Source organism: Oratosquilla oratoria, chromosome 25 (assembly GCF_046742065.1).
Source record: "Oratosquilla oratoria isolate Oo_2021 chromosome 25, ASM4674206v1, whole genome shotgun sequence".
In the NCBI taxonomy this organism is placed as follows: domain Eukaryota; kingdom Metazoa; phylum Arthropoda; class Malacostraca; order Stomatopoda; family Squillidae; genus Oratosquilla; species Oratosquilla oratoria.
In genome coordinates this window covers 13,754,535-13,767,066 of record NC_134801.1, presented here as the reverse complement: position 1 = coordinate 13,767,066, position 12,532 = coordinate 13,754,535, and the positions used below count along the sequence as shown (strand labels likewise).

At 41.6% G+C, this 12,532-nt stretch overlaps 1 protein-coding gene across 5 annotated transcripts in view; it reads right to left on the bottom strand.

Annotated features, from left to right (window-relative positions):
* Positions 1-12,532, bottom strand: part of spel1 (DNA mismatch repair protein spel1) — a 184,347-nt gene that overhangs the window by 45,520 nt on the left and 126,295 nt on the right. For all 5 annotated transcript variants that reach the window (XR_012967616.1, XR_012967615.1, XM_076208394.1 and 2 more), the window contains one exon: positions 8,254-8,345. Coding sequence is in view for 3 of the 5 variants with exons in the window: in XM_076208394.1 (XP_076064509.1) it covers positions 8,254-8,345 (92 nt within the window). In the remaining 2 variants the exon portion in view is untranslated. The remainder of the gene's footprint in view (positions 1-8,253; positions 8,346-12,532) is intronic.

Genomic DNA, 12,532 nt, shown 5'->3' with positions numbered 1-12,532 from the left:
TGAATATGTTTCCGTAGGCTGGTATTTGGTGGTTGTGGAGGAAGAGAAGAGAGTATCTGTGTGTAATAAAGGTCTTTGGGTGTAGTTTTAATGTTTCTTGGTGTGTGTGGGTGTTCTGCTATGTAGTGTAGCGGGTGTGATGTGTTTGTGGTGGCTGCAGCAAGTGTTTGTGTGCCTCTCATGTCGAGGTGGTCCTTGACTTTGAGGACTTTTGTTTCATGGTGTAAATGGTCTGTAGGTGATGTATTTGTGCAGCCTGTAATTGTTTTTAGGGCTTTGTTTTGTATGATTTGAAGGGTGTTGTGGTGTGTCTCACTGAGATTAGGAGCCCATGCAGGACTCGCATAATTCATCACTGAGCGTATGCATTGTTTGTATATTGTTATATTAGTTTCTTTGTTTTGTCCAAATGTTGTTCCAGTGATTGACTTAAGTGCGTTAAGTCTAGGTGTGCATTTGTTTTTTATGTTTGTGAGGTGTTGTTTGAAAGACATGGATGTATCGTATGTTACACCAAGAATTTTCGGTGTGTTTGTGTGTGGTATTAGAGTGTTGTTGATGTAGAGATGAGGTATGTATTTGTGTTCTTTTGTCCAGTTGGTGAGAAGTGTTGCTGTAGATTTGGTTGGAGCTATTTTGAGTCTGTTTGTGATGAACCATGTGTTGAGTGTGTCAAGGTAAGGCTGGATTATTTCTGCAGCTTTGTCTGTGTTACGATGTGTGCATGTGATTGTTATGTCGTCTGCGTAGGAAGAGATTTGTATTTCTGAGGTGTCTGGCGTGGGTAAGTCATGCATGTATAGATTAAATAATGTGGGGGATAGAACTGAGCCCTGTGGTACTCCGTTCTTAATGTTTCTGATGTGCGATGATTGGCCATTATATGACACATGAGCATTCCTGCCTGCCAGATAATTGGCCAGCCATCTTTTGGTGTTATTGTGCATGTCTGTGTTATATATTTTATTTGTTAGGTTGTGGCGGGGGATAGCATCAAAAGCTTTACTAATGTCCAATGTTATAAGAAGCAAACAGCAGCAACTACCCCTGGCCATCAGCTCTACGCAGATGTTAAGTGTAGTTGGGAAGGCTTATGGGAGGATCTTGATTGAGAGGATTAGGAGAGGAACAGAGGGAGTAATTGGTGAGGAACAGTGTGGATTTAGGACAGGTAGAGGTTGTGTAGATCAGATTTTTGTGGTAAGACAGATATGTGAGAAAGCTATAGGTAAGGGGAAGGATGTTTTCTTGGCCTTTATGGATCTGGAAAAGGCTTACGATAGGGTAGACAGAAAGGCACTGTGGGAGGTTATGCGGATATACGGGATAGGAGGAAAGCTTCTGGGAGCTGTCAAGAGTTTTTATGAGAGTAGTAGAGCTTGTGTCAGGATTAGAAATGGAGAGAGTGAGTGGTAAAAGTGGGACTTCGTCAGGGATGCGTTATGTCACCCTGGCTATTCAACTTATACATGGATGGGGTGGTGCGAGAGGTGAATGCTAGGGTAGTGGGTCAGGGATTGGAGATGGTTAAGGAAAATGGAGAAAAGTGGGAGGTGAGCCAGCTGTTGTTTGCGGACGACACTGTGCTTGTGGCAGGATCGGAGGAGGGATTGAGGAAGCTGGTGACAGAGTTTGGGAGAGTGTGTGATGGAAGAAATCTGAAGATAAATGTGGGTAAAAGTAAGGTGATGAGATGTACAAGGGGTGAAAGTGGCAGCAATCTGGAAGTGAGCATTAAGGGAGAGCAACTGGAGGAAGTAGATAGTTTTAGATATTTGGGTGCAAATGTGGCAGGAAAGGGTGGAGTGAAGGTGGAGGTAGAATGTAGATTGAGAGAAGCGAGTAAATGCCTTGGTGGTTTAAAAAGTGTAATGAGGAATAGGAATCTGGGAATGGATGCTAAGAGGAGACGGTATGAAGGAGTGATTGTGCCAACAGCACTGTATGGAGCAGAAACATGGAACATGAGAGAGGAAGAGAGAAGGAACTTGAATGTGTTTGAGATGAAGTGTCTGAGAAGTATGATGGGGGTTACTAGGCTAGATAGAGTGAGAAATGAGGAAGTGAGGAGGAGAACAGGGGTGGAAAGGGAGCTGGGAGATAGGGTGGATGAAAGAGTATTAGGATGGTTTGGACACATGGAAAGAATGAGTGAAGAAAGACTAGTAAAGGAGGTATGGAAGGCAGATGTGGAGGGAGTGAACATGAGGGGATATCCTAGGATGAGATGGATGGATGGGGTGAAGGGGGCTTTGGGGAAGAGGGGAATGTCGGTTGAGGAAGGACGGGAGAGGACAGAAGACAGGGGTGAATGGAGAATGGTTGTATATGGAAAATGTTGTGATGCATGAGGTGGATTGGACGGGGGAATGGGGGTGAGGTAGTGTGTGTGAGCAAAAATATTTGACGCAGCCCGAAGGGATTTCTCCCCGTCCTCTCCCTTATATGGGGGGACGGAGAGGGGGGGGGGGGTCGCCGATTTAATGAAGCGGCCTTGCTGTGGATGTGCTGTGTCCTGCGACACTGCTTCTGACCCAGGGCAGTGGACAGGGTGCAAGGATGACCCGTCATCTGGGAGGTGCTAAGATGGGAGGGAGGGTGGAGGGGTGTGGAGTGTTTTCGGGGATGAAATGGGTGGGAATGTTTTTGTGCCTTGTCCTTTTTGGGCACCCTCCTGGTAAGGGGGAGAGGAGCCTTGGTATATGTATGTACTTGAGAAAGAGGAGAAAAAATAGCAAAAGAAATTCTGAATGAAGTATAATATGAAGGACAAGAAATAGGTGAGGAAATAGAAGAAGTGCATAGAATGGGGCAATACTTAAAAGAAAATAATCAACCTCTAAAAATTAAACTGCCACAAATGATAAAAGTATTAGCAAAAGCAGGAAAGTTGGCAAAAAGTGAAAACTACAAAAGTATGTGGATAAGAAAGGAAATGAATGAGGAAAGAGATAAGACACTAAGAAATGAAGCTAATGAAAAAAAAAAAAATAATAATAATAATAAAAAATAAATAAATAAACAATAAAAAAAAATTAATGGAGATTGAAAAAGGATTTTTTTTTTTTTTTTTTTTTTTTGAGAGAGAGAGTGCTGGACTTGAGGCTGAGAAAATGGTATATCAAAGGAAAGGAAACAGAAAAGAAGGCAGAAAAGGAATAAAATTTAAAGTAACTTATACCAACATAGTCTAATTATAGGCTTAGAATTAAATGATTATTGGCAGAAGAAAAACCAGATATAATGGGAATTGTGGAGCCAAGATAAGAGGGAGGGAAGGGGCGTGGATGGGAGTGGAGTATGTGGGGATGGAATGGGTGGGAGTGGTTTTTATGCCTTTGTTTTTAGGCTACCTCCCTTGTAAGGAGGAAAAAGCCTTTGGTATATATATGTGTATATGGAAACAGTATTTCTTCACATCCTTTAGACAGTAGTCTTTCTTACCTCACTCCAGTGACCTCTTAACATCTTTCATATGATGATGCCTACATAGGTGTCATGAGATCCGAGTGAGTATACAAGAATGCAGGTGTCCATGTCTTGATTATATTTATTTTGTAGTTGTAGCCAAGTGACCCCTGAATTCTGTGAACTGGCTTGATCATGTTTTCTGTGTTTATTATTACTCAGCAAAAGAGAATAGTAATACAGCAGTGACTTTATATATAACATGAGTATTTTGATGTATCAATCATCATACCTCAGGCATCTGATACTATGCACAAGAATTTGACTCATTTTAAAGAGGTTAAATCCTTACCATCTTTAATTAGAGATCTCCTCTGTCAATGCAATAAGTCCCCTTTAGTCACCTGAATACTGTAATCATATCACCTCTTTCTCTTCGATCTTTCAAAGTTGGCAGACCTAGTACTTTTAGCCTTTCTATGTATGGTTTATCTCCCAGGGTGGGGACCAGTTTGGTTACTGTCCTTTGTATTCTCTTGAACCATATTACAGATGCATATTCTAGTCTTGGGTGGTTCAGGGTTTCAATGACTTTTTTCATCATCTATTCATCCACATAGTGGAATGCCACTGCAGTAGTCCATATGTCTCTCCCACAATCCTGCTGATATGTCTGTCAGGTGACAGGTTGTCTTTTATCAACACTCCCAAATCTTTCTCCTCTTTTGCTTTTGTAATGGGTTCACTTCCCAAGGAATAGTTTAAGGATGGTCTTTTGCCACTATTGCCCATTTCCAGTACTTTGCATTTTTTGGTATTGAACTTCATTTCCCATTCTTGGCTCCATGCAAAAATAGTGTCTAGATCTTTTTGCAATAGTCTACCATCTTCCTCATTTTTCACCCCTCATGATTTTTGCATCATCTGCAAACATGCTAGCATAGCTTGTTGTTCTTTCCATAATGTCATTTGCATAGATAAGAAACATACTCGTATTTGGTGCAACTAATGAACTTTGTGGAATTCTGCTAATTGCTGCTCTCCATCTTTCCATATTATCCTTTACTACTGTCCTCATCTTTCCTTCAAAAAATATTTAATCTATTCTTGCAGTTTGCCTCAGTCCTCCAATGTGCTCCAATTTCCACATAAATTGACTGTGAGGTACTTTATCAAATACCTTCTCTAAGTTGAGGTACACATAGGCCACCCACCTCCCTCTCTCTCCTGCAGCACATCAATCACTTGAATAAAAGATTAAAAAGTTCAACACATACAACCTTCCAGAACTGAGGCCAAACTGACTGTCTGTCAGAATGTTCATCTTTTCAAGATATTTGGTCCATCAATCTTTCACAATTTCACAATTGTGCTGGTCAGTGATACTGGCCTATAATTTAGTGGCATCTCTTTATTTCCACCTTTGTGAATTGGCACCACATTTGCCCTTTTCCAATTAAGCAGCACAATGCCTTTTTTCAATGAACCGTCAGATTGTGGATCTTGTCCACTAGTTGTTTCCTACTTTCTTTAAGTATCCAGTTTGAGATCCTGTCAGGTCCTGAAGCTTTTGTCACATCCAATGATCCCAAGAGACTGAGCACTTCCCTCACTTCTACATTTATATCTTCTAAACCTGTTTTTTTGCTCCCCTCACTTTCTTCTGAAAAATTGCTCTTTTGTGAAGACCGATTGGAAACTTTCATTCATTATTTCTTCCTGAGCAGGGGAAATTTATGACCTTTCATTCACAAAGAGCTAAGATGAAAAAGAAAAAATGGGTGGTGGATTTGAGTGGAATGGGTGCTTGCCTTGACTTGGCTACCTTATAAGAGGGATGATGATGATAACCTTCCCTATGCTGTCTGGCCAAGCAGTCCAGTCTCCCAGAGGAATGCCATAGCTGGAACATGATTTTCCCACAAATCCCTTATAGAGTATATATTGTGTTAGTGGCAAGTAAGGTGATGAGATGTACAAGGGGTGAAAGTGGCAGTAATCTGGAAGTGAGCATTAAGGGAGAGCAATTGGAGGAAGTGGATAGTTTTAGATATTTGGGTGCAAATGTGGCAGGAAAGGGTGGAGTGAAGGTGGAGGTAGAATGTAGATTGAGAGAAGCAAGTAAATGCCTTGGTGGTTTAAAAAGTGTAATGAGGAATAGGAATCTGGGAATGAATGCTAAGAGGAGACTGTATGAAGGAGTGATTGTGTCAACAGCACTGTATGGAGCAGAAACATGGAACATGAGAGAGGAAGAGAGAAGGAACTTGAATGTGTTTGAGATGAAGTGTCTGAGAAGTATGATGGGGGTTACTAGGCTAGATAGAGTGAGAAATGAGGAAGTGAGGAGGAGAACAGGGGTGGAAAGGGAGCTGGGAGATAGGGTGGATGAAAGAGTATTAGGATGGTTTGGACACATGGAAAGAATGAGTGAAGAAAGACTAGTAAAGGAGGTATGGAAGGCAGATGTGGAGGGAGTGAACATGAGATGGATGGATGGGGTGAAGGGGGCTTTGGGGAAGAGGGGAATGTCGGTTGAGGAAGGACGGGAGAGGACAGAAGACAGGGGTGAATGGAGAATGGTTGTATATGGAAAATGTTGTGATGCATGAGGTGGATTGGACGGGGGAATGGGGGTGAGGTAGTGTGTGTGAGCAAAAATTTTGACGCAGCCCGAAGGGATTTCTCCCCGTCCTCTCCTTTATATGGGGGGACGGAGAGGGGGGGTCGCCGATTTAATGAAGCGGCCTTGCTGTGGATGTGCTGTGTCCTGCGACACTGCTTCTGACCCAGGGCAGTGGACAGGGTGCAGGGATGACCCGTCATCTAGGAGGTGCTAAGATGGGAGGGAGGGTGGAGGGGTGTAGAGTGTTTTCGGGGATGAAATGGGTGGGAATGTTTTTGTGCCTTGTCCTTTTTGGCTACCCCCCTGGTAAGGGGGAAAAAAGCCTTGGTATATGTATGTATGTATGTGTAGTGGCATGTGTCAATGTGTACAGTGCAGACTTCCATAATATGTTAAATAGTATGGGGTAAAGTGTTGCATCCTGGACAGATGTCCGTGATGTGTTCATTCATTCACCTCTGGTCATTTGGAAGGACTGGATGGTGGCTGCACTGCAGTCTGACCAGGTGGACACTGTCCTCTTGGAGGAGAGAGGATTTAGAGGGATGAATGTCAGGGGTCTGGCATGCAGTAGTGTGATGTCTTTCAGTCTGTTGATGGACCAGTGACCTAAATGATTATGGATATGCTTATGGAGGTAGAATTTGGTGGTTGTGGAGGAAGAGAATATTTGTGTGTGATATGAGTATTTGGGTATTATTTTGATGTTTCTTGGCATATGTGGGTGTTCTGCTATGTATTGTAGTGGATGTGCTGTGTTTATGGAGGCTGTGGCAAGTGTTTGTGTGCCTCTCATCTCAAGATGATCCTTGACTTTGAGGACTACAATGGTTTAAATTTAAGTCAATGTATTTGTGTAACCTGTATTCATCTTTAGGGCCCTGTTCTGTACAGTCTGCAGGGTGTTGTGGTGTGTCTACTTGAGGTTAAAGGCCATGCAGGACTCACATAATTCAACACTAAGCATAAATATTATTTGTATACTGTAATGGTAGTTTCTCTATTGTAACTCAAAGTGATTTAATGGCATTGAGTCTAGGTGTGCATTTTGCCTTTATGTTTATGATGTGCTGTTTGAATGACATGGATGTATTGTATGTTATGCCAAGAATCTTGAGTATATGTGTGTGTGTGGTATGAGAGTGTTGTTGATAAAGAAGCATGGTATGGATTTGTGTTCTGGTGTCCAGCTGGTAAGAAGTGTGGCTGTGGATTTGGTTGGGGCTATTTTGAGTCTGTTTCTGGCAAACACGGTGTTGAGCATCTCAAGGTACAGTTGTAGTATTTCTGTGGCTTTGTCTGCATTAGAAAATGTGCATGTGATTTTTATTTCATCTAAGTAGGAGGAGATTTGTATTTTTGGGGTGTGGGTATCAAGCATGCATAGATTAAAGAGTGTGGGGGATAGGACAGAGCCTTGAGATACCCTGTTCCTACAGTTTCTGATGTGCAATGACTGGCCATTATATGACACATATGCATTTCTGTCTGCCATATAAGTGGCCAGCCATCTTTTGGTATTATTGTAAATGTCTGTGTTGTATATTTTGTTTATGAGACTGTGTTGAGAGATGGCATCAAAAGCTAATGTTATAAGAAGTGTTCTGTGTGGAGGTCTATTTGAACTTATGCCGTCAAAAACTTGTTGTGTAAGGTCAATTAGAAGAGTATTTGTGGAGTGTATATGACAAAGGGGATATGTGGTGTGACAAATTGTAATACGAGATGTTCTATGACTTTTCTTGGGGTGCAGATAAGTGTGACTGGGCAGTGTGATGATGAAACTGTTGGATTTTTGTTAGGTTTGGGGATTGTGATGATTTAACCATGCTTCCTGATGTTGGATATGGTGCTGTGTGAATAGCTGTAATTTGTAACATTGGTGAGTGCATTTATTCTGTGTTGTCTGAGGTGTTTTAGGTAGATGTTACTTGAGGTTATGGATTACATGCTTTGTCTGGCTGTTTATGAAGGGTGCCCAGTCTGAGTCTGTGGAGAAGTCTTTCTTACACTGGATGATATGTTGGTTGTAAGAGCTAAGGATGACATGGTTTATCTATGCAGTGGTAATTACTGCATGAGAGCATGGTGTGTTACTGTTGGATAATGTAATGCTGTCGACCGTCTTGTACAACTACCTGAAGTACTCTACCCATCTCTCCCCAACCACCTTAACTTCCATTATTTTTTCTTTTCATAGACCAGACATATATACTTACCATGATATTGCCCATGCAAGCCCAAAGCCATCATAGGTTGAAGTTCCTCGTCCAAGTTCATCTATTATGACCAACGAATCTTTAGTTGCAGACTGTAAAGAAAACAATATAGTTTTTACTTATTTCATAACATATATATCTCTACCAACACATAATCACACACACATTTTTCCATGCACATGAATTGGAACAGCTTAAGTGATTGAGCCCAAGCTGGAACAATAAATGAATTCAAATCTCAGTGTGATCACTGGAAAATAAGGACATAATCCAAGTTGGAACCATACGTGAATTTGAGGCAAAGTTTGATAAATTGAAGAATAAGAGTCAAGTGTTACTTCTTTCCTGTGTACTACAATTAAACACACACACAAACCACAATCATTACAAAGGCAAAAGAGGAACACAATTTGCGAGTGATTAAAGACAAGCTCCACAAATATCATTAAGATTGTGGGCGAGACATTAGGATTACTGGAGAACATTCAAGTGGCTCTTCACTATATGCTTAAAAAATTATGAAAAAACTCCTAGCAATTCTAATCATAATTTGTCCAAGACTGGAATGTGTGTCAGTGGTGTGGTCCTACACAAAGCAAATGACACATGCAAAATCAAGGATACAAAGGGTAGAAACCAAACTGGTTCCCAGTCTGATTGATATGCCATATGAGGAGAGACTTTAAGCATTGGATCTGCCAACACTGAAAGAACTAAGAAGGTGACCTAATTACGGTGTTCAGATCACTTTTGGGAATGGAGTACACTGATGAGAGAAATCTCTTTGTTAGGGATGGGACCAAATTTACTAAAAGTATTGTATCTGCCAATATTGAAAGATTGAAGAGAAAGAAGTGACTTAATTAGTGTTTAGACCATTAAGGGGATAGATTACACTGATAAGAGAAGAAACATTTGGGTATATAGACAATTGTGTAAACTCCATGTTTGAGATGGACTTTAGTCATATGGGTATGAAATGTGAAGTCTACAATTTTTGAGTTCTTTACCAATAGTAGGATTTAGCCATTCTACTAACCATCTACAGAATTATGAAAGGAATGGAAGTCCTTGATAGAGATGATTTACTAAAGTGGGATAGGAGAAAAACAAGGATACAAAAAGAAACATAAAAAGGTTAGTTACAGAAGAGATCTGGGAAAAAAAAAAAAAAAAAAATCCCACACACAGTAATAGATATCTGGAAACTGAATGAGGAAACAGTGAACTTAAAAACTATAAAAGAATATAGGATCAAACTGGATGCTGAAAGATACAAAAACGGGTCAATACAAGCATAGCTCTCTTCCTGTAAAATACATACATATACCAAAGGCTTTTTTCCCCCTTACACAGGAGGTAGCCAAAAGACAAGGCTTAGAAACAACTCCCACCCATTCCATCCCTAACATACTCCACCCCCTCTACCCTCTTCCCTCCCTCTTATCTTAGCACCTTCTGGATGACGGATCATAATACACAACCATTCTCCATTCACCCCCTATCTTCTGTCCTCTCCAATCCTTCCTCAACAGACATTCCCCTTTTCCCCAATGCCCCTTTTACCCCATCCATCCATCTCATCCTAGGTCGCCCCTCATGTTCACTCCTTCCACACCTCTTTTACTAATCTTTCTTCACTCTTTCTTTCCATGTGTCCAAACCATCCTAATACTCTTTCATCAACCCTATCTTCCAACTCCCTTTCCACCCCTGTTCTCCTCACCTCGATCATTTCTCACTCTAGCCTAGTAACCCCCATCATACTTCTCAGGCACATCATCTCAAACACATTCAAACTGCTTCTCTCTTCCTCTCTTATGTTCCATGTTTCTGCCCCATACAGTGCTCTTGGCACAATCACTCCTTCATATAACCTCCTCTTAGCATCCATTCCCAAATGTCTATTTCTCATTATACTTTCTACCTCTCAATCTACATTCTACCTCCACCCCCACTCCTCCCTTTCCTGCCACACTCACACCCAAGTATCTAAAACTATACATTTCCTCCAGTCTCTCTCCCTTAATAATCACTTCCAGTCTGTTGCCACTCTCTCCCCTTGTACATCGCATCACCTTAATTTTACCCACATTTATCTTCAACTTCCTTCTTTCACACACCTTCCCAAACTGTCACTAAGATCCTGCTACAAGCACAGTGTCATCTGCAAACAACAACTGGCTTATCTACCTCTTTTCTCCATTTTTCTTTAACCATCTCCAATCCCTGACCCACCACCCTTGCATTCACCTCTTGCACCACGCCATGTAAAAATTGAACAGCCAGGGTGACATAACACATCCCTGACAAAGTCCCGCATTTACCTCAAACCACTCTTAACAGCTGTCCTCCTATCCCAAATATCTGCAAAACCTCCCACAGTGCCTTTCTGTCAACACTGTCATAAGCCTTTTCCAGATCCACAAAAGCCAAAAAACATCTTAACCTTTTCTTATAGCTTTCTCTCATATCTGTCTTACCACAAAGATCTGATATACACAACCCCTACCTGTCCTAAACCCACACTGTTCCTCACGAATTACTCCCTCTGTTCCTCTCCTAATCCTCTCAATCAAGACCCTCCCATAAGCATTCCCAACTACACTTAACAAGCTGATCCCTATGAAACTACTACACTCACACTTGTCCCCCTTTCCCTTGTAAGGTGGAACTATACAGGCACTCCTCCAGTCCTCTGGCACTCTACCCTCTTTTAACCCCTACAGTGCCAGCAGCATACATTGTATGCCACAAATTAAAAAAATTGCCAAAAATAGGCATTACGTCGAGGGTCAAATCTGTGGTAATGACTAAGTAGCCCTACCCATTGGCTATAAAAAAACATCAATTTTTTTTTTTATTATTTTTATTTATTGACAAAACTGTCAACCATGGCAGCAACTTTTCAGGGGTAGCTTTGGGACAGTTAGGCAGGTGCTATTTAGTACATATTCAAATGCATAGAACTAGCAATTTTGTACTGCCAATTTTCGTAATAAATGCCCAATACAAAATGTGGCCGGGCAATAATGGTGTGATGGATCCTTACTAAAACATTTACCAAAACAATAAGAAACATCACAATCACCTATCCTCCAAGAAATTATATATATAAGGTGATGAGATGTACAAGGGGAGAGAGTGACAGCAGGCTGGAAGTGAGCATTAAGGGTGAAAGACTGGAGGAAGTGGATAGTTTTAGATACTTGGGTGCGAATGTGGCAGAAAAGGGAGGAGTGGGGTTGGAGGTAGAATGTAGATTGAGAGAAGCGAGTAAATGCCTTGGTGGATTGAAAAGTGTAATGAGAAATAGACATCTGGGAATGGATGCTAATAGGAGGTTGAATGAAGGAGTGATTGTGCCAAGAGCACTGTATGGGGCAGAAACATGGATCATAAAGAGAGGAAGAGAGGAGTTTGAATGTGTTTGAGATGAAATGTCTGAGAAGTATGATAGGGGTTACTAGGCTGGATAGAGTGAAAAATGAGGAGGTGAGGAGGAGAGCAGGGGTGGAAAGGGAGCTGGGAGATGGGGTTGATGAAAGAGTATTGGAATGGTTTGGACACAAGGAAAGAATAAGTGAAGAAAGATTAGTAAAAGTAGTGTGGAAGGCAGAGGTGGAAGGAGTGAATATGAGGGGGCATCCTAGGATGAGATGGATGGATGGGGTGAAAGGGGCATTACAAAAGAAAGGAATGTCTGTGGATGAAGGATGGGTGAGGGCAGAAGATAGGGTTGAATGGAGAGGGGTTGTGTATAGATGATGCTGTGATGCATGAGGGGAAGTGGGTGGGGGATGGGGGGTGAGGAAGTATGTATGAGAAAAAATTTGATGCAGCCCGAAGGGATTTCTCCCCATCTTCTCCTTTTCTGCATGAGGGGATGGAGAGGGGGGGTCACCGAATTTATGAAGCGGCCTTGCTGTGGATGTGCTGTGTCTTGTGACACTGCTTCTGACCCAGGGCAGTGGACAGGATGCAGGGATGACCTGTCACCCAGGAGGTGCCAAGATAAGAGGGAGGGTGGAGGGGAGTGGAATATATAAGAAATGGAATGGGTGGGAGTGGTTTCTATGCCTTTTTCTTTTTGGCTACCCCCCATGTAGGGGGAAAAAGCCTTTGGTATATGTATGTATGTATGTATATATATATATATATATAAAATCAACTTACCACATAAAGTGATAAATATTTGCCAAAAAAATCCACAAAAATGATTAAAACACATTTTCTGTATCAGACTATTATGGGTGACTGTACATTGATCTGAAACATC